General features: G+C 34.4%; 2 protein-coding genes across 2 annotated transcripts; one reads left to right on the plus strand and one right to left on the minus strand.

Moving 5' to 3' along the window:
* The first annotated feature begins 3,622 nt into the window (after positions 1-3,622).
* Positions 3,623-5,415, plus strand: LOC109794077 (serine/threonine-protein phosphatase 7 long form homolog). The gene is made up of 6 exons (XM_083071863.1): positions 3,623-4,037; positions 4,130-4,556; positions 4,641-4,725; positions 4,815-5,027; positions 5,118-5,213; positions 5,308-5,415. The coding sequence occupies exons 1-6, from the start codon at positions 3,623-3,625 to the stop codon at positions 5,413-5,415; spliced, it is 1,344 nt and encodes a 447-aa protein (XP_082927989.1).
* Positions 5,416-16,216: 10,801 nt separating this feature from the next.
* Positions 16,217-17,913, minus strand: LOC145956290 (uncharacterized). Its single transcript, XM_083071865.1, has 4 exons — positions 17,778-17,913; positions 17,431-17,700; positions 17,306-17,368; positions 16,217-16,953 (listed from the first exon to the last, which is right to left on the minus strand). Exons 1-4 carry the CDS (start codon positions 17,911-17,913, stop codon positions 16,217-16,219), a joined length of 1,206 nt encoding a protein of 401 aa, XP_082927991.1.
* Positions 17,914-21,220: the final 3,307 nt, after the last annotated feature.

The raw sequence follows: 21,220 nt of genomic DNA on the forward strand, positions 1-21,220 counted from the left end.
TTGGGCCTTTGGGCCCTCTGATGTCCTATCTTGTTATTTGTATGCCCCCCAGACGAAATTGGGTGTCTACAATCATTCTCCTATGTCTTGTTAGCATTGAATTTATTTTTATTCCTATTTTGTCCTTGTCTTTAATTTCCCATTTTTACCCTTGTATTTTGGGTATCTTAGACATAAGATTTATTTTACTTATATTTGCCATTTTACCCTTGTATTTTGGGGTGTCTTAGTCATATGATTTATTTTTACTTATATTTCCTATTTTACCCTTGTCTTATAGGGTGCCTTAGATTGTAGGATTTTATTTTGTATCTAGGGTATTTTATTAGGGTTGAAAACTAGGCCTAGACTTATTTTTTAGTCAGCATTGGATTTATTTTTGGACTTGGCAAGGCTTAGGCCTAAGAGGAGGGCACCTAGGTTGCATGGTTTTATCATGCACCTAGTTGTAGCTTAACCAAACCCAAAGATTCCATCCTTGGCCACCAAGTAGCATCTAGGGTTAATTTAGGTTGCATTTGAACTACAACTGGCTTGTATTACTCAGCCATGCACTCCCAAATGCAACCCTAAATGCTTCCTCCCTTCTATAAATATCCTAGGATGCACCACTCGTAAATACTTTGGAATTTATGATATTGAGAGAGCCTTTGTGCCTTGATATCTTCCTTAATCCCCTTAGGTCATTTTCAGCCACCTCCTTCCTATCTCACTTTGAGTGCATAGACCCTAGGAGTGGTCTTCATCACCCTTGAAGTGAGCCAAACCCTAGAGTGCTTCTCAAACCATTCATCAAGCACCTTGTCTCCTTCATCCATTTTCGATCACCACCATCATCCAAGGCTAGGCCTTTGAAGAACTTTGATCCAAGGAGTCTAGGAGGCCTCCCATTGATACTCATTCTTCCATCAATGCTAGGAGGGTTTTCCATCACATATCAACAACGAAAAGCTCCTAGTACACTATTTTCAAGGGCTAAACAACCATTGTGGTGCAGTTTTACAAACTATATACCAAAATGGAGTTGTTTTGAAACATATTACACCTTTGGGACTGTTTTATTGGGTGTCGCTATGGGCCATAGCGACACCCATGACACGTGGCTTTTTTTTTTACTTGGTTGGGCTGGACTAGTGTCGCTATAGGCTGGCTCACCACAGCTGATGCGCTTAAAAAAATTATGTAGCCCATAGCAACACTAAGTAAAAAAAAATAAAAATAATAAAAATAATAATAATGTAAAATAAACATAATAAACTGAACTATTTATTATATAGGCTAAACGACCATTGTAGAGTAGTTTTAGAAACTTTTTACCAAAATGGGGTTCTTTTCAAACATATTACACCTTTGGGGCTGTTTATTGGGTGTCATTATGGGCCACAGCGACACCCATGACACGTGGCAATTTTGGGTATAATTATAAGCCATGAACGCCATATTAAGGAGTCGCTATAGCCTATAGCGACTTAATTGGGCTAATAGTAAAGTCGCTATAGCCTATAATACAATACTTATATAAATAATATAAAAAATATAATTTTAAATTTAAAAATAGAAAAAATAATGTGAAGAAAAAACGAATAAAAATAACGTAATATAAGAAAAAAAAAATTGTTGAAAATTAATAATTAAAGTATAAAATATAAATTAAAAAAAAAATTTGGGGCGCTATGGCCCATAGCGGGACACAGGCGCTATGGCCCATAGCGTATGTCTTACAAATAAATGTAATATTTTGAAAATATTTAATTTGTTAAATAATTGATAAAAAATTTAGGATAAAAGCGAAAAAAAGAATTGAAATAAGAAAAAATAAAAATTTTAAAAATTTATTAATTTATTAATTTAATGTGGAAAAAATTTTAAAAATGAAATAAAAATGAAAAAACAGGGCGCTATGGCCCATAGCAGAAGTGAGGCGCTATGGCCCATAGCGCCTGTTTCAAATTTGTTCTAATATTTTTTAAATATAAAATTGATAAAATAATTAAAAAATTTTTTTGGATAAAAGCGAAAAAAGAATTGAAATAAGAAAAAATGTAAATTTAAAAAAATAAGTAATATAATGTAAAAAAAGTTTAAAAAATGAAAAAAAAAATATAAAAACTGACGCTAGGGCCCATAGCGCACCACAGGCGCGATGGCCCATAGCGCCTCCTTCAGTGGCCAACTGCTGGTTACCACGTGTCAATTTAGGCGCGATGGCCCATAGCACCTCCTTCAATGCCCAACTGCTGGTTGCCACGTTTGAATTTAACCGCAGGCGTGACCAATTAGAAGGTGACACGTGGCAGTTTGGGTTAAAAATTTGATTTTAACAGCTATAAAATCACCAAGATGGTCCCCTCCCCCAGTTTCATTTTCACGTTTTCATTCCTCTTCCGGTAAGTTTCTCTTCTCTTCTTGATTTTTTAGTTTTCATAATTTTATTTTATTAAATAAATTATATTTATTTTATGTTTAGGTAAATAATAATTTTAACGTTTTAATTAGGTATTTTTTTTATTTGGAGTTCTGCTGCTTGTTAGGGGTTCTTCGTTTGAGGTAAATTTTATTTTGAGGTTATATTTTTTTTTATAATATCTGAAAGTCGCTATAGGGTATTTAACTTTGCATATTTTATTTAGTTAATAATTGTTATTTATTTTTTAATTCTGTGTTTTGTTTCTGTTTACTCATATTTATTTTAAGTTGGTTATAATTGATAATTTATTTAATTTTTATGATTATAATTGGTTTAGGGTTAATAATAAATTAATATTATATTTAAATTATTTATTTGGATTGTGTGTTATTTATGCAATATTAATTATCTGTTAAATTATTTTTATTTATTTGTGTTCTTATTTAATTCTTAAATTTTATTTGTTTTTAAATTAATTTATTTCTGTTAGAATAGTTATTTTTATAAAATAAAAAAAGAAAAAAATATATGTAAATTAATATTATAAATAATCCGAGTTAATTGCAAATTAATTTGTAGTGAAAAAAAATTGTTTATAAAATAAATAATTTTTAAAAAAAAATACAATTATTCGTAAAATAATTTTATTAAATCTGCCATTTAATTTTATTTAATGAATCATATTTATTTTATAACTGATAATTTAATTAATTTTTTCTGATTATAATTGGTTTATTTGAATTATGAAATTAATTTTATTAAATCTTCCAGCAAATTTTAATTAAATATAATATTTATTTTAAGTTATTTATAAATGTTATAACTGTTATTTAAAATTATTTATTTTGATTCTGTGTAATTTTTTCTGATTATAATTAGTTAATTTGAATTAATAAATTTAATTTATATATAAATTATTTATTTGGATTCTGTGTTATTTATTTGGATTCTGATTATAATTAGTTATTTATTTATCTGTTTGTAGTGAAAAAATAATGTTTATAAAATAAATTTTTGTAAAAAATATAAATTAATTTTTTAGAAATTAAATTTATTAAATCTGCCAGTAAAATTTATATAATTATAATATTTATTTGACATTTGTTATAACTGTTATTTTTTTTAATATTTTCATATTATTTTACTTTGACATAATTTATTTTTGTGTATAAAAAATGATATTTCAATAATTAATTTTATTAGATTTTGTTATAGATGGCATCATCATCTTCTTCTAGGGGTATGCGTGTGACATGTGGACCCGTCGACGATGATTTATTGTCGTTGCAAAATATACATGTGTCACAGCATGTTTGGAATAGAGAAGAAGACAAAAGACTAATAGCACGTCGTGCTACTCCCACGCGCACTGGAATTGCGGGAGTTCCACAGCAAATAATTCCGTTACTAGATCAAGCTGGTTTCGGATGGATAACACGTCTGAATTATATCAAAGTTAGTCCTGGTTTGCTAACGACTTTGGTAGAGCATTGGAGACCAGAGACACACACATTTCACATGCCATTCGGAGAGTGCACAATTACTCTTCAAGACGTTGGCATGCTTGTTGGTCTTCCGGTTGACGGTGAACCGGTATTATCTCGAGGCATTCCAAATATATTCGGATTGGGTAATTATAACTTCACTTTAACTTATTTGTAAATTTATAGTATATTTTTTTTATATTAATAATAGTTAAATTTTTTGTTTGATTTTATGCAGCTGAGGAGTTGTTAGGGGTTGTTCCACCGCAGTCTGAAATTAAAGGACATCGCGTGAGGCTATCTTGGTTGACTGCAAACTTTGGGGACATTGCTGATGACATAGATGATGTACATGTGTTGGCTCGTTATGCTAGAGCCTGGATATTACGTTATCTAGGAGGAGTGCTTGTTCCCGATAGATCTTCGGCGTATGTGTCCTTACGGTGGTTGGTATTTTTGCGCGACTTTGATATTATTAGGACTTATGCATGGGGTGCAGCTGTGCTTGGATATTTGTATCGGAATTTATGCACCTCAACCGATTACAAAACCCCAACCTGCGATGGATTTACCCTTTTATTACAGTTATGGGCATGGGAACGATTCCCAACCATTCTGTCTTCACCATTGCCACCTATTCCTCCAGGCAGTCCAATTGGTTTAAGGTACGAGAAAATTTCGAACTTGACATTTTGACAATTAATCAGTTAATTAAACATTATTTAATTATTTACAATTTGTTTTTTCAGGTGGTCAAACACTGCGACCAAAATAAGTATGAGCGATGATATAAAATTTTATCGCAAATACTTTGATCGTACTACTAGGAAATCTGTAAGTAATAATCATTTTGTAGTTTTAACAAAAATTTATATAGATTTTTTGTATTTTAATATTTACGAATTTAAATTTATATTTTACAGATTATTTGGCAACCATATCCCCCTGTTGAACAGATGCCCGGTGACTGCACACAGGGGATGCAGATTTGGGGTTCTATAATCCCCTTACTTTGTCTCTGTATTTGTGAATGGCATCAGCCGGATAGGGTGATGAGGCAATTTGGTTGCCAACAACCAATTCCAAATCCTCCAATGACTCCTACAAATGTCCATGCATTGACCTTACGCGGTAAGGTTGAAGATGACTAGGCTACAATATTAAGTCCAGCATTAGAGTATTGGGGTCATCAATATAATTATCACTTCACACCTACTCCTCCACAGGTCGGACTATTAGGTCCGAATTCAGAATACATGAGATGGTACCGGAGGAAAGGGAAGCTGCACATTGATCCAGATGAAGTTAAAGAGTCAGTTATGGTATGTGCACTTTAGTAATTATATTTTAATACACTATTTTGTCTAAATATAAAGTTCTTAATTATTTATGACATTTGTTGTATTGTATATGTAGGGAGATGTAGCTAAGTGTCTGGCATACTTGACTTCCTCTGCTGGCAGAGACCAGTTTTCGGTGGAGGTGACGAGAGGTTGTCGAAGCCTCTATCAAACACAAATGTAAAATGAGTTTAAACTTGTAGCACAGTAGTGCCCCAAAGTAGTCTCTCGAGGATCAAAGGAAATTCTTTTTATTATATTAGCAGTATTAACAAAATTTTGGAAAAAAAGGGGGGGGGGGTTTGGAGTTTGATATAATTTTTAGAACAAGAAGTTGAATAATAAACTTAGATGATAAAAACTTCAACTTGTGGATTTTCGTTCTTTGGATTTATCCTTGGTTCAAAATCTCAATCTCAACTAATAATTAAATTCTTGCATTTAAGTTCAATTAGTTAAGCACCAACAAAACTTAAATAGATTCTTTCCAAAGTTCAAGCGAACATTATTTGAGTCCATTAGGTTAGGATCAAGCGTCCAATTTTAATCCCTATTTGGTCTCTAAGTCCAAGAATCCAACAAGCCATCCATTGGAGAACTTAATTAATCAATTCTTGCTTGTCCCAAAGTTAACCAATCAAGCGTCAATTAATTTAGGAGATTCTTCAAATGTTTAAGCAAACATGATTCGAGTTAACAAGGTTAGAATTATTCATTCACATTTAATCCCTAGTTAAACTCTAAGTCCTTGAATCGGCAAACAATTAATGAGTCAATCAATTAAGTCCATGAATATTCCTTTGTCTTTCTCAAAATTAATGTAAACAAGCGTCACATAATTCTTGGTCTTGCATTCCTTCTTAAGTCCAATGTAAGTAAGCATCACATAGGTCTTAGTTCAAGGAGTTAATGAGAACGTCTTATGTAATGAATTTAAGTGATCAATTCAAATTCAATTATATAAGCATAAACAAGATAGAAAGATAAAGATAAATTCAATTATTAAGAGTTGAGGATACACAAAATTTTCTTCAAACCTCAAAATCCATTAGAACTTATTACCACAAGCTGAATTAGAAACTTAGCTATCCATAAAATTAAAAGACATTATAACATTAAATAACAAGAAAGACTAAGAAGAAATTGAGAAGAAGAAGAAGAAAGGGAGGTAGAAGAACACCCAAGAGTAACTTATTTGAAGGTGTTTGGGACATCTTGCAATGGAGAAATGAAGGCCTATTTATAGCCTTCATACAACACATAAAAACTGTAAAATAATGGGAAAAAGTGTAGACAAAACGAAATGGGATGAGTTGTGTAGGTGGTGGGATGATTTGGTGTTGTTGGTGGGATGAGTTGGATTCCATATTCTTTTCCGCACCGATTATTGATCACCGAATTTGGCCTTCTAGATGATCGAAGTTGCCAACGGCGCCTTCGGCAAAGTTTTAGGTCTTTGTCGCAGATTTCCAGGGCCACCAAGTTTGCTCCATTTGGATCACCACAGCCCATGTTATGGCCTGAAAACCGAGACATGTTCATCAGCCCAAAAACAGCAAAATTTAGAATAATAATTCCCAACTATCCAATTAGGCCCAACAACACACATATCTATCTAAATCCTATAATTAGCCATGGATGGAATGTAAAATAGCTAAATTAAAGGAAAAGATACATATCAAATCATGATTTATCAAATACCCCCACACTTAGCTTTTTGCACTCCTGGGCAAAATCATGAAAGCAAAGTAGAGAACAATTCCAAAGATAGAAAGAAATATAGACATCAATACACACAAGAAAACAAACAGATTTACGCAATCCTCAATGAATCCTGGGAAAAGAAAAGGAGTAGACAATATCCAACACAAAAAGAGTCAGAGAAACTAGACACTTATGGAAATTATCCAAGCATTTCAAGGCATGGCAAGATAATTAATCAGCTCAAGAGGTGAATCAAAAGCAATAGAACCTCACAAGATGCACTATATTACTGTATCTCTCAAATGTCCAGGCAACTGTATACTCTCAAAGCACTCATGAAAAACAAGCAACAGATAGATTTGGCAAGCCTCTAAAATCAATGCCCAATAAACATGCACAAAAGGATCATAAGGTCTTTTCAGGGTTGTAATAAGGACAAGGTGGGATAAAATTTAGGATAAGTAGCTATAAACCAGAGGAACTATAGGAGCAATGGGGAATAAGTATGAAATAAGCATAAGAGCAAACCCAAAAATTGCTAATACACCTCCAACACCAATTATTTTCCTTTTCCTCAAAACAACTAATTTTTTTTTTTTTTGTGTTTTGTTTTTTTTTTGTTTTTTTTTTTGTTTTTTTTTTGTTTTTTTTTTTTGTCACACATCATGAAACACTAAGACATATACAACAGGAAGAATTAACTAGCCAAAATTTAATAACCAATGATACATCCCTTACTTATTCAAGAATTTATTCCCAAAACTATTCCAAAGCTCCAAAATTCCCTAAGGTTAAGGTGATCTTGGTTTTTCACTTAAGGCTTGTAATGAGCTTCAAATAAAGAAGGGTAAATAGGCTTAGCAGGGGTTATCAAAGGAGTTAATTCAAGGTAGGCTTATTTGGCTAGAGGCTTATAGGAACAAAAATGCCTTAATCATATCCAAACATGCATGTGAATCAAGAAGTATCAAATAGAGTCAAGACAAGGCAACTGTGCAAGCAATCAAGAGGCATATCACACAAGAAAGAATAGAGAATGGCTTAATTCCTCACACAGGGTATATCAATTCAACCTCTCAAACCTCATAATCAACTTTACAAGCAGAGAAAGACAGGGATTTCAATCCATGTAACACCAAGTAACTCATATCTTAGAGTGAAGCAAGTGCCTAAAAACTATCAAAACCCAGAAATCAAAGTGAAACATGCAAAATTTTACATAACAACCAAACATAAAACCCAAAATAACAAAAACATCTAACGAATAATCCCCCCCACACTTAAATCTCACATTGTCCTCAATGTTATGCAATGTAAATTATGACAAGTGAAATAAAAGGAGAGGATAAAGAAACTCCCTCATTTATGGAGGTTGGAATGGATCATGCAAGCTGAGTTCCTCAACAGTTTGCTCTTGGTATCCTTCACTTGTATGAAAAATTTTTAGTCTGTGGCCATTGACCTTAAATTTATTTTGTGATAATTCACTCTTGATCTCTACTGCTCCATGAGGGAACACATCAGTAACTACAAAAGGTCCTATCCATCTGGAACGAAGCTTTCCGGGCATCAGCTTGAGGCGAGAATTGTAAAGAAGAACTTTTTGTCCAACAGAGAATTCCTTTCTTGATATCATTTTGTCATGGATAATTTTGGTCTTCTCTTTGTACATTTTTGAGTTCTCATAAGCCTCTAAGCAAATCTCTTCAAGTTCTTGTAATTGCAACTTTCTTTCCATGCCAGCTTTGTCATAAGCTAAGTTGCATTGTTTTACTACCCAATATGACTTATGCTCAATTTCCACTGGAAGGTGACATGCTTTACCAAAGACCAATCGAAAAGGTGACATCCCAATTGGTGTTTTGTATGCAGTTCTATAAGCCCACAGAGCATCTTCAAGTCTCTTGCTCCAATCCTTTCTGTTTGGTTGGACTGTTTTCTCCAAAATTTGTTTTATCTCTCGATTTGACACCTCAGCTTGTCCATTTGATTGAGGATGATACGGTGTAGCAGTTTTATGTACAACACCATATTTTCTCAAGAGGCTTTCCAAATTGCGGTTGCAAAAATGCGTCCCTTGATCACTGATGATGGCTCTTGGAATGCCAAATCTGCAGAAAATGTTAGACCTAACAAAATCCACAACAACTTTTGAATCATCAGTTCGAGTGGCTTTAGCTTCCACCCACTTGGATACATAATCAACAGCAAGTAAAATGTAAACAAAACCAAAGGATGTGGGAAATGGACCCATGAAGTCTATACCCCAAACATCAAAAATTTCACAAAATAACATAGGTTGTTGGGGCATCTCATTCCTTCGAGTTATATTACCAGTCCTTTGACATTGTTCACAAGTTTTACAAAATTGATATGCATCATGGAAAATAGTAGGCCAATAAAATCCTGATTCCAAAATTTTCCTAGCTGTTCGTTGGGGACCAAAATGACCACCACATGCATGATTATGACAAAAGCTAAGAATAGAGTGAATTTCATGATCAGGTATGCATCTCCTAATTATTTGGTCACTACCATATTTCCAAAGATAAGGATCATCCCATACAAAATATTTTGCATCACTCTTTAATTTAGCAATGTAAGATTTAGATGCTTTTTTAGGCAGAACATTAGCAACAAGAAAGTTTACCAAATCGGCGAACCATGGAATGATTGTCTGAACTTTCAACAATTGCTCATCAGGAAAAGTATCATGTATGGGTATCGGATCAAGTGGTTGTTCAATTCTGCTCAAGTGATCAGCAACCAAGTTTTCAGCTCCACTTTTATCTCTTATTTCCAAATCAAATTCTTGGAGTAAAAGCATCCACCGTAGTAACCTAGGTTTTGCATCTGGTTTTTTTAGTAGGAACTTCAAAGCAGCATGATCAGAGAACACTATCACCTTGGAACCTAGCAAATAAGATCGAAATTTGTCTAATGCAAAAACAATAGCCAAAAGTTCCTTTTCTGTGGTAGTGTAATTGGCTTGTGCAGCATCCAAAGTTCTAGAAGCATAATATATGACATGAGGTGCCTTGCCCATTCTTTGGGCCAAAACTGCTCCCAGAGCATAGTTGGATGCATCACACATCAGTTCAAAAGGGAGTGTCCAGTATGGTGGTTGTATTATAGGCGTGCTTGTCAAAGCTTTCTTCAGTGTATGGAATGCCTCCTTGCACTTTTGGTCAAAATTGAATTCAACATCCTTTTGTAGCAAGCGAGACAGTGGCAATGCTATCTTGCTGAAGTCTTTGATAAAGCGCCTATAAAATCCTGCATGACCAAGAAAGGAACGCACTTCCCGTACGCATGCGGGGTAAGATAAACTAGAAATAACTTCTACTTTAGCAGGATCTACCTCAATACCTCTTTCAGAAATGACATGACCTAGAACTATGCCTTGTTTTACCATGAAATGACATTTTTCAAAATTCAAGACAAGATTAGAGTCAATGCATTTGTGTAGCACCTTGGATAAATTATCTAGACATGTTTTAAAACAAGACCCATAGACAGTGAAATCATCCATAAAAACTTCCATACAATCTTCTAGAAATTCAGAGAAAATACTTACCATACATCTCTGAAAAGTACCAGGAGCATTGCATAGGCCGAATGACATCCTTCTGTATGCAAAAGTTCCAAAAGGACAAGTGAATGTGGTCTTATGTTGGTCTTAAGGTGCTATGTGGATTTGGAAGTATCCTGAGTATCCATCCAAGAAGCAGTAATGGGATTTCCCAGCCAATCGTTCAAGCATTTGATCAATGAATGGCAACGGAAAGTGATCTTTTCTTGTGGCTTGGTTCAATTTTCTATAGTCAATGCAAACTCTCCAACTATTTTGCACTCTCGTTGGAATTAGTTCATTGTCTTTGTTTGCTACTACAGTCACTCCAGATTGTTTTGGAACAACTTGAACATGACTTACCCATTTGCTATCAGAGATAGGATATATGATACCTGCTTGGAGCAACTTAGATATCTCTTTCTTTACTACTTCCAAAATTTGAGGATTAAGTCTCCTTTGAGGTTGCCTTACTGGTTTAGCATCTTCTTCAAGGAGAATCCGATGCATACAGGTAGAAGGACTGATTCCAGGGAGATCTGCAAGTGTCCACACTATTGCCTTTTTGTTGTCCTTCAAAACTTGTAACAACATCCTTTCTTGTTCAGCATCTAAGTCTTTTGCAACAATGACCGGAAGTTTACAACCTTCTTCAAGGTAAGCATACTTCAAATGATCAGGAAGAGGTTTTAGCTCTAATGCTGGTGGTTGCACAATGGAGGGCAACATTCTGTTTGTTGTTATCAATTCTGCAGCTAAAATTTCTGCATATTTTTCTTTTTTATATTCCTCAGCAAAATTGTTAGTGCTTAAAAATTCTTTTATTTCAGTACAAGCAGCACATTCTGATTTATTGTTTATGCATGAATGACAATTTATGGTATCATCAAGATCATGTATGTCAGGAAATTCAATGCATAAATGGTCATGTGCATAACAATCAACCAAGTCATCCAACAAATCAATGTGAAATACAGAGTGTTCTTCCCTAGGGTGTTTCATGGCATCTAGAATGTTGAATTTGACTATATAATCACCAAACTCTAAGGAAAGAGTTCCAGCATGCACATCTATTTTTGTTTTTGCAGTTTTAAGAAAAGGTCTACCTAAAATGATTGGTACCTTAGTTGTAGTTTCACCCTCCATCTCTAGGATATAAAAGTCAGCAGGAAAAATTAGTTCTCCTACTCTAACTAAGACATCTTCAATTAATCCTGAAGGGTAAGTACTACTTCTATTTGCAAGTTGAATCACCACACCAGTTGGAATTAAAGGACCAAGCCCCAAAGATTTAAAGATAGACATAGGCATGACATTGATAGATGCACCTAAGTCTAACATGGCATTTTCAAATATGCAATTACCTATTGTACAAGGGATAGTGAACGTACCTGGATCCTTGAATTTCTGAGGCACTGGTTGAATGATAGCAGAAACATTCTCTCCCAGACTTATTTTTTCATTCCCTTTCAGCCTTCTTTTATGGGTGCACATTTCCTTCAAGAATTTGGCATATCTAGGGATTTGTTTGATTGCATCTAGCAGAGGAATGTTTACTTCTACCTTTCTGAAAGTCTCAAGCAATTCTTTATCTTTTTCAGCTTTAGCTTTCCTAGTTTGTAAAACTCTTTGTGGAAAGGGTAGTTGAATGCTTGGCTCTTCATCCTTTGACTGGAAAGATTGCTTCTCCTTGTTTTCAGATTTCTCAGATGCAGTGGCAGGTTTCACATCATTTTTAACTTCCACAGTCTTTCCAGATCTAAGTGTGATGGCACTAACATTTCCTGTAGGATTAGGAATAGTTTGAGAAGGCAACTTACTTGATCCTTGTGCTTGAAGTTGGCTTATGGAAGATGCCATTTGTCCTACTTGCTTTTCCAAGTTTTGAATGCTAGCATCAGTTCTTTGTTGGAATTGCAAGTTTTGCATAGCCATTTGTTTTACAAGGTCCTCCAAGGAAGGGTTATTTTGTTGTTGTTGTGGTTGTTGCATTGACTGCCTTGGAGCTTGTTGGAAAGGTTGCCTATTTGGAAATGGTTGTTGTTGTGATGTGTTGTTGTTGCTCCATCTGAAACCAGGATGATCATTGTATCTGGGATTGAAGTTATTTCTGGCTTGGTCATTTCTTGGTTGTGAGGAATTTGGGAAGTTATTTACAGCAGCTACTTCTTCAGGATTATCTTCTTGTAGCTGAGGGCATGCATCAGTTGGATGAGAGGGACAAGCACAAATGCCACAGAGTTTAGCAGGCGCTTGTTTCATCATGGCCAATCCTCGCACCAAAGAGGTCAATTCATCTAATCTATTCTCTAGTCTTTGATGTTCAGTACTAGATAATTGTACCTCATTTACTGACCTTGAACTAGTTCCTCTTGTTGCACCAAATTGTTGTGTGTTGGCTGCCATATTTGCAATCAAGTCTTTGGCAGCAGCAGGAGTTTTATCCATTAGAGCACCACCACTAGCAGCATCGATCATGCTTCTATCCATTGGTAAGAGACCTTCATAGAAGTATTGAATTAGAAGTTGCTCACTGATTTGATGTTGTGGACAGCTTGCACACAGCCTCTTGAATCTCTCCCAATAGTCATGCAGTGTTTCATCATTCATTTGCTTGATGCCACATATGTTCTTTCTTATGGCTGCAGTTCTAGAAGCAGGAAAGTATTTTTCTAGAAACAGCCTCTTCATTTCATCCCATGTGACTCTTTTAGGAGGGAGATAATACAACCACTCCTTGGCTGCATCAACTAGTGAAAACTGGAATGCTTTCAACTTTATGCTTTCTTCATTGCTACCAGCAGGTTTCATGGTTGAACATACAACATGAAACTCTTTCAAGTGCTTGTGGGGATCTTCACCTGAAAGTCCATGAAATTTGGGTAACAAATGAACTAAACTTGATTTTAGTTCACAGTCATCCTCGTTAGCAGAAAATTGAATGCATAAAGGTGGATTTGAAACATCGGGTGCAGCCAATTGTTTTAGTGTTCTATTATCAGCCATGTTATTATTTTGATTACTCAAAGTGTTTCTAAAAAGTCTTCTTCTAGTTATCCTTAGTGTTCTTTCAATTTCAGGATCCAAATCAAGTAAAGGACTAGTAGAAGATCTTGTCATACACTACACAAAAATACAAAGAGAAAATGAAAATAAAATAAAATGAAAGATATCTAATATAACAAAATGACACCTTTAATCCCCGGCAACGGCGCCAATTTGACGAGAGGTTGTCGAAGCCTCTATCAAACACAAATGTAAAATGAGTTTAAACTTGTAGCACAGTAGTGCCCCAAAGTCGTCTCTCGAGGATCAAAGGAAATTCTTTTTATTATATTAGCAGTATTAACAAAATTTTGGAAAAAAAGGGGGGGGTTTGGAGTTTGATATAATTTTTAGAACAAGAAGTTGAATAATAAACTTAGATGATAAAAACTTCAACTTGTGGATTTTCGTTCTTTGGATTTATCCTTGGTTCAAAATCTCAATCTCAACTAATAATTAAATTCTTGCATTTAAGTTCAATTAGTTAAGCACCAACAAAACTTAAATAGATTCTTTCCAAAGTTCAAGCGAACATTATTTGAGTCCATTAGGTTAGGATCAAGCGTCCAATTTTAATCCCTATTTGGTCTCTAAGTCCAAGAATCCAACAAGCCATCCATTGGAGAACTTAATTAATCAATTCTTGCTTGTCCCAAAGTTAACCAATCAAGCGTCAATTAATTTAGGAGATTCTTCAAATGTTTAAGCAAACATGATTCGAGTTAACAAGGTTAGAATTATTCATTCACATTTAATCCCTAGTTAAACTCTAAGTCCTTGAATCGGCAAACAATTAATGAGTCAATCAATTAAGTCCATGAATATTCCTTTGTCTTTCTCAAAATTAATGTAAACAAGCGTCACATAATTCTTGGTCTTGCATTCCTTCTTAAGTCCAATGTAAGTAAGCATCACATAGGTCTTAGTTCAAGGAGTTAATGAGAACGTCTTATGTAATGAATTTAAGTGATCAATTCAAATTCAATTATATAAGCATAAACAAGATAGAAAGATAAAGATAAATTCAATTATTAAGAGTTGAGGATACACAAAATTTTCTTCAAACCTCAAAATCCATTAGAACTTATTACCACAAGCTGAATTAGAAACTTAGCTATCCATAAAATTAAAAGACATTATAACATTAAATAACAAGAAAGACTAAGAAGAAATTGAGAAGAAGAAGAAGAAAGGGAGGTAGAAGAACACCCAAGAGTAACTTATTTGAAGGTGTTTGGGACATCTTGCAATGGAGAAATGAAGGCCTATTTATAGCCTTCATACAACACATAAAAACTGTAAAATAATGGGAAAAAGTGTAGACAAAACGAAATGGGATGAGTTGTGTAGGTGGTGGGATGATTTGGTGTTGTTGGTGGGATGAGTTGGATTCCATATTCTTTTCCGCACCGATTATTGATCACCGAATTTGGCCTTCTAGATGATCGAAGTTTCCAACGGCGCCTTCGGCAAAGTTTTAGGTCTCTGTCTCAGCTTTCCAGGGCCACCAAGTTTGCTCCATTTGGATCACCACAGCCCAAGTTATGGCCTGAAAACCGAGACATGTTCATCAGCCCAAAAACAGCAAAATTTAGAATAATAATTCCCAACTATCCAATTAGGCCCAACAACACACATATCTATCTAAATCCTATAATTAGCCATGGATGGAATGTAAAATAGCTAAATTAAAGGAAAAGATACATATCAAATCATGATTTATCAGGAGGCAGTCACAGCTAAGGAAGCACCCTCTCCTTCTGGGGCATATGAGATGGGGACATTCAATGTTCCTCCATACTCTAGGGAGGCTGCAGGGTTAGGACGAGAAGAATGCCAGTTGAGGCTATGGAGCACACATACCCTGCAGTGCAAGACAGACCGGAAGGGATGTATTATGTTCCTTCACAGGATCTGACTTATCCTTCCCTATCTCAGACTACTTATTGGTACCATCCACCACGCCCACCAGGTTTCGAGACATCGGTTCCGATGACGATGACAGATATTTTTCAGTCACTTGGTTTGGAGGATACGCCCGCAGCATCACCCGAGCCCTTCATCTCGTCAGAGATGATGGACATATTTGGACATTCTCCTTTTGCAACTCCACAACCAAGTGCACCACAGGATGACACATAGTAGAGTCAGCAAGCCCCTTATCATATTCCATATGATGATGCTTATATCAGTCATGCTTATACATCAGGTAATATAATATTTAATTAATTTGTCCATTATTTTCTTCTTTTATTTATTATTAATAATGTAAATTTGTCTTTAAAATTTGATGTTACAGGGGTTGATTTGCGACCACAGTTTTCAGCGGAGGCTAGTCATCCACCATCGGATCCACAATAAGTACATGTTCGTCGAAATCCTCAAAGGGCGGCAAGAGAGAGACGACGACGATGCATTCTCACTCCTGGTACTGTTAGAGGTGTAGGTCATCATGATGAGGAAGATGAGGAAGATGACAAGGATGAGGAGGATCAGGATTAGACATTGTATATTTATGAACTATTTCATTAACATTCATAAAATTGTAATTATGGAAAAAATTTATACACTAATCATCACGGTTACATATTCTCGGACAATTGCGCCTATTGTGACCTTCTTGTTTACATATACCACATTTTTTTCGTCGCGTTGAGCTTTCAACCTAGTCCATTTCGTTTCTAATTCTGGTTGATTTTGGTCGGCCTTTCCCATGCACAAATGTTGGATCTGGGACAAGTATCCAGTCCTCATCACTTGGAGGGATTAAGTCTTCATTTCCGATTGGTTCCCAAAGACCAGAATAGGCTCTTAAAACATAATCAGTTGTATAAACTGGATCTATAAACTGGTAGTAATCAATACTAACGACACCACATGCAGCTATCACATGAGAACAAGGATAATGAAATGCTGTAAACTTTCCGCATTGACAGTATCGTTCGTTTAGATTAACTACCCATTTCTTTCCCCCTGTTTGTCTTACTGGATCAAATGCCTCTTCAACCTCAAATTTTGAAGCTTGAATGTCATATCTACAAACTTGGTGGGAACAAGCCTCTTCTTGATTTTTTTGCAAAGCCTCAACCAATTTAGAAACGAAAACTTTCCCTGATGAAACTTCAGATAAAGCACAACTACCACGAGTACTGAAGTACGCTGCGCACCTAGTATAAGTCGATCGCACTAATGCAGTGATAGGCAGATTTCTACAGTCCTTTAAAACTTTATTAACACATTCAGACAAATTTTTTGTCATGTGACCGTATCTCCGACCATCTGCATTGTATGCCATGCTCCATTTTTCTTTTGAAACTCCTCCTATCCACCTTTGAACATCAGGGCTAGATTGACAAAACTTTTCCAGATTATGATCAAAAATGTGTTTACATGGTGTATACCCTGCATACAAATTATGAATGATGCACAATTAGAATAATGAAATTACGAATAATTTGAAAGTAAATTTCCTTACCTAACTTCACAAGTTGTTGTTTTAGTTTGGCATCCTTGAATCGAGTATTAAAATTACTTGCAATGTGTCTAATGCAGTACTTGTGATATGCATTTGGTGGTCTCCAACCAAGTGCCTCGTTGTCAATGGTCGATTTAATGTTACGATGTCGATCAGAAATTAAGCATATTCCTTGTTTATTTGTAACATGTAGCCGCAAATGAGCCAAAAATCACGACCACGCAAGTAATGTTTCTCCTTCCACCACAGCAAATGCCAGAGGAAGAACATTTTTATTACCATCCTGTATTGTGGCAATGAGCAATGTGCCTCGATACTTGCCATACAGATGAGTGCCATCAACTTGTATCAGGGGTTTACAATAATCAAATGCATCACAACACGGCTTGAATGTCCAAAATAACCTGTGAAACTGACGATAACCACGATGACAATGATCACCAACGAAAAACTCATCATGCACAGATCATAAAAGGATCCTGGCACAATTTCCTTCATGTATTTAAGCCACCGGGGTAAAAAAGCATAAGATTCTTCCCAATCACCAAATATTTTAACAATTGCTTTTTGTTTAGCCATCCAAGCCTTCCTATAAGATATCTTAAACCCAGTTTGAGATGTTATTCTCTCTTGGATAAGGCTAATCTTGATTGCTGGATCTTGGTTAACCATTCCTACATATTAAATATTCAAAATCAGTGATATAAATTATTATTAATATAATATTATAAGTTGCAGTTGCAGAAGTTACCTTGTATAAATGATGCAATTAGCTCAGAATCTAACTTATTATGATCTTGTGACAAAGACATGTTCAAACATGTATGACGTCCACCCCATTGAGTCACTTTCCACTTGTCAGATTTCTTTGACTCAATAGCTCTCATGTACCATCCACATCCATCATGTGCATTTGGACATCTAACAACCTACTTTGTCGTTTTCAATTCAACCACATAAAAACTCTGATGCATTCTCATTGCATTTTGCTTTACTGCATCTTTATTCTCAAACTCCAATCCAACATATAAATCTTCGCCAATAGACCAATTATTAGCCACATCCATGCCTGCGATTTCTTCTTCATCTGGATGACTCCAATTGATATTAGTGTAGTGAGGTAAATTACCCCAAAATTGACTTCCACCTAATTTAATCATAGTAAATATTTTAAATTCAATAATGTAAATTTAAACAAAATTTTTTAAACGAATAACACAAATTATTGACAAATTTAATTTTCAAATGTTACCTTCAGTAGATGGATACATTGAAATTGGTTCAACCATTGGACTTTGAACAATAGCATCTAACTCCATGTCACTATCAGATGCTTCACAATTATCTATTTCATCTTCATTTGATTCATCAATGCTTTCACATGACAATGAAACATGATAGTCTTCATCATCTTCGTCATCTTCATCTTCGTCTCTTGTCATCACCGGTGATCGTTCAATTGACAAATTTTCTAACGAAATTGTTGAAGATTCTAAGTAACCTATTTCAGCATGTAATTCCATTATTGGCATCACATTCTGACTCATAAAAGCTTCTATCATGCATTGTACATTATCATCGTCACTCAATTCCAATGAAGAATATCTGTTTTCATCATGCTGTGAAACAACAAATCTGTAAGTTACAGATAATATAACTTGATTTGACTTAAGATGAAATTTGTTGTGAATCCTTCTCTTTAGTATATCTAAAGTTAAACCTCGTTTAATATACATCCCTTTTTTTGGTCCCTCAAATGTTACACCACCTTCTGGACTTTCATACATCCTTCCAGTGTAAATATAAGCTATAATTTGATCCATAATATCTGCAGAAAAATTCAAATATTAATACAAATACATACAACTTATTTAAACTACAAAAAATTTCAATCATAAATAAGAATTTAAAACTCAACTTAACAGGAGCAAAGAATTAACCAGACTGATTTAGTGGATAAATAACAAATACAGTAACAAAAACAACAAATGAAGTAGAGATATCGATGTGATTTACCAGAACGGAGGGGGGTATATATACTACAACAGTCTCCATCACCTATAGCGACATCTACATAAATTATCTAATAAAAATTTAAAAAAATTGAAGTCGCTATGGGCCATAGCTCCAGTTTTAAAAATATATGTATTATTTGATAAATATATAAATTGTTTAGAAATTTGTAAAAAAATAACGGATAAAAGGGAAAAAAAAGGATTGAAATAAGAAAAAATGTAAATTTTTAAAAATAAGTAATATAATGTAAAAAATAATTTAAAAACGAAAAAAAAAATAAAAAATTTGGGGCGCTATGGCCCATAGCTCCACTCAGGTGCTATGGTCCATAGCGCCAATTAAAAGAAATATCTAATATTTTATAAATATAAAAATTGTCTAGAAATTTATAAAAAAATAACGGATAAAAGGGAAAAAAAGAATTGAAATAAGAAAAAATGTAAATTTAAAAAAATAAGTAATATAATGTAAAAAATAATTTAAAAACGAAAACAAAAAAAATAAAAATTGGGGTGCTATGGCCCATAGCTCCACCAAGGCACTATGGCCCATAGCGCCAGTTTAAAAAATATATTTAATATTTTTTAAATATAATATTTGTTTAGAAATTTATAAAAAAATAACGGATAAAAGAGTAAAAAAGGATTGAAATAAGAAAAAATTGTAAATTTAAAAATATAAGTAATATAATGTAAAAAATAATTTAAAAATAAAAAAAAATAAAAAAATTGGGGCGCTATGGGCCATAGCTCCACTGCGGCGCTACATAGCGTCAGTTTTAAAAAAGTACATATTATTTATTTTAAAATTACATTTTTATAAAACTTAATTTTCTTTTTATAATTATATAATAAATAGTTCAGTTTATTATGTTTATTTTACATTATTATTATTTTCGTTTTTTTTTTACTTAGTGTCGCTATGAGCTACATAATTTTTTTAAGCGCATCAGCTGTGGTGGGCCAGCCTATAGCGATACTGGTCCAGCCCAACCAAGCCCAAAAAAAAAAAAAGCCACGTGTCATGGGTGTCGCTATGGCCCATAGCGACACCCAATAAAACAGCCATAAAGGTGTAATATGTTTCAAAACAACCCCATTTTGGTATATAGTTTGTAAAACTGCACCACAATGGTTGTTTAGCCATTTTCAAGAGAGCTTGTCTGACTCCGCCTTAACTGGTATATTTAGCTAGATAGAGTAAAAGTTTAGACATGGAAGTAGCTCGTTGACACTTTCCTCAAGTGATATAAGTACAATATCGACCTGACTCCTGACAGGTCGGGTTTGTAGAGCCTGAGCAAGAAAAGTGATGAGCCTTTCAAAGCTTATGCACAAAGGTGAGGGGAGCTGGCCACAGAAGTGGAACCCCTTTATTTGATAAGGAAACGGTTATGATGTTTATCAACTCCTTGAGTGGGCCATATTATGACAAGATAATAGGGAACACCTCAACCCTTTTCGTCGACATAGTCATTATAGGTGAGACGGTTGAGCAAGGTCTAAAAAGCGAGAGGATAGGTAAGGCCCCAATGAGCTACGACCCCAAGAAATTCTATGGAATGAAGAAGGAAGAAGGGGTCAATGCCATCACATTTTCTCCAAAGAAAGGTCTTCATAGCCAAAATTGGGTTCGAGGTCGGTTACATGTAGGGAAAGATTTAGGTACCCCTACAATGCCCTAAATTGGTACTCTATGATGAAATTAGCATAATAATAAATAATATTTTAAATGTCTTATCCTCTTTTATTATTTTATATTATTTACATGACGAAAAATACCTATTATCTACATGATTATTTATTGACATATAAGAACTATAAATAAAATAAATAAAAGGATAAATAATAAATAAAACAATAAATAAAAGAATAAATAAAAAAGAAGAATTTAGAACCTCTGAAATAAGCTTTATAAGGGAATCTTCCCAAATGCGTGCGGGGCATGTTTTGGTAGCCCTTCGCTCTACAAAAATCTCACTATCACTCAAAGATTTATATAGAGAAGGGGGAAAGCTATGCAACTTTTCTTTCCTCAATCCCTTGGCCAGAGGGTTTCTTATATAGCCAACTAGGAGACAGAAGTATAAGAGAGTTATCCGATGTGGGACTAAATTTTATAAAAATATAATCTTTTTCTAGGCACCATGCAGGATCTCTAGAGAACTTGTTAACCGTT

The sequence above is a fragment of the Cajanus cajan genome, chromosome 3 (assembly GCF_000230855.2).
Source record: "Cajanus cajan strain Asha chromosome 3, NIPB_CcT2T_4, whole genome shotgun sequence".
In the NCBI taxonomy this organism is placed as follows: domain Eukaryota; kingdom Viridiplantae; phylum Streptophyta; class Magnoliopsida; order Fabales; family Fabaceae; genus Cajanus; species Cajanus cajan.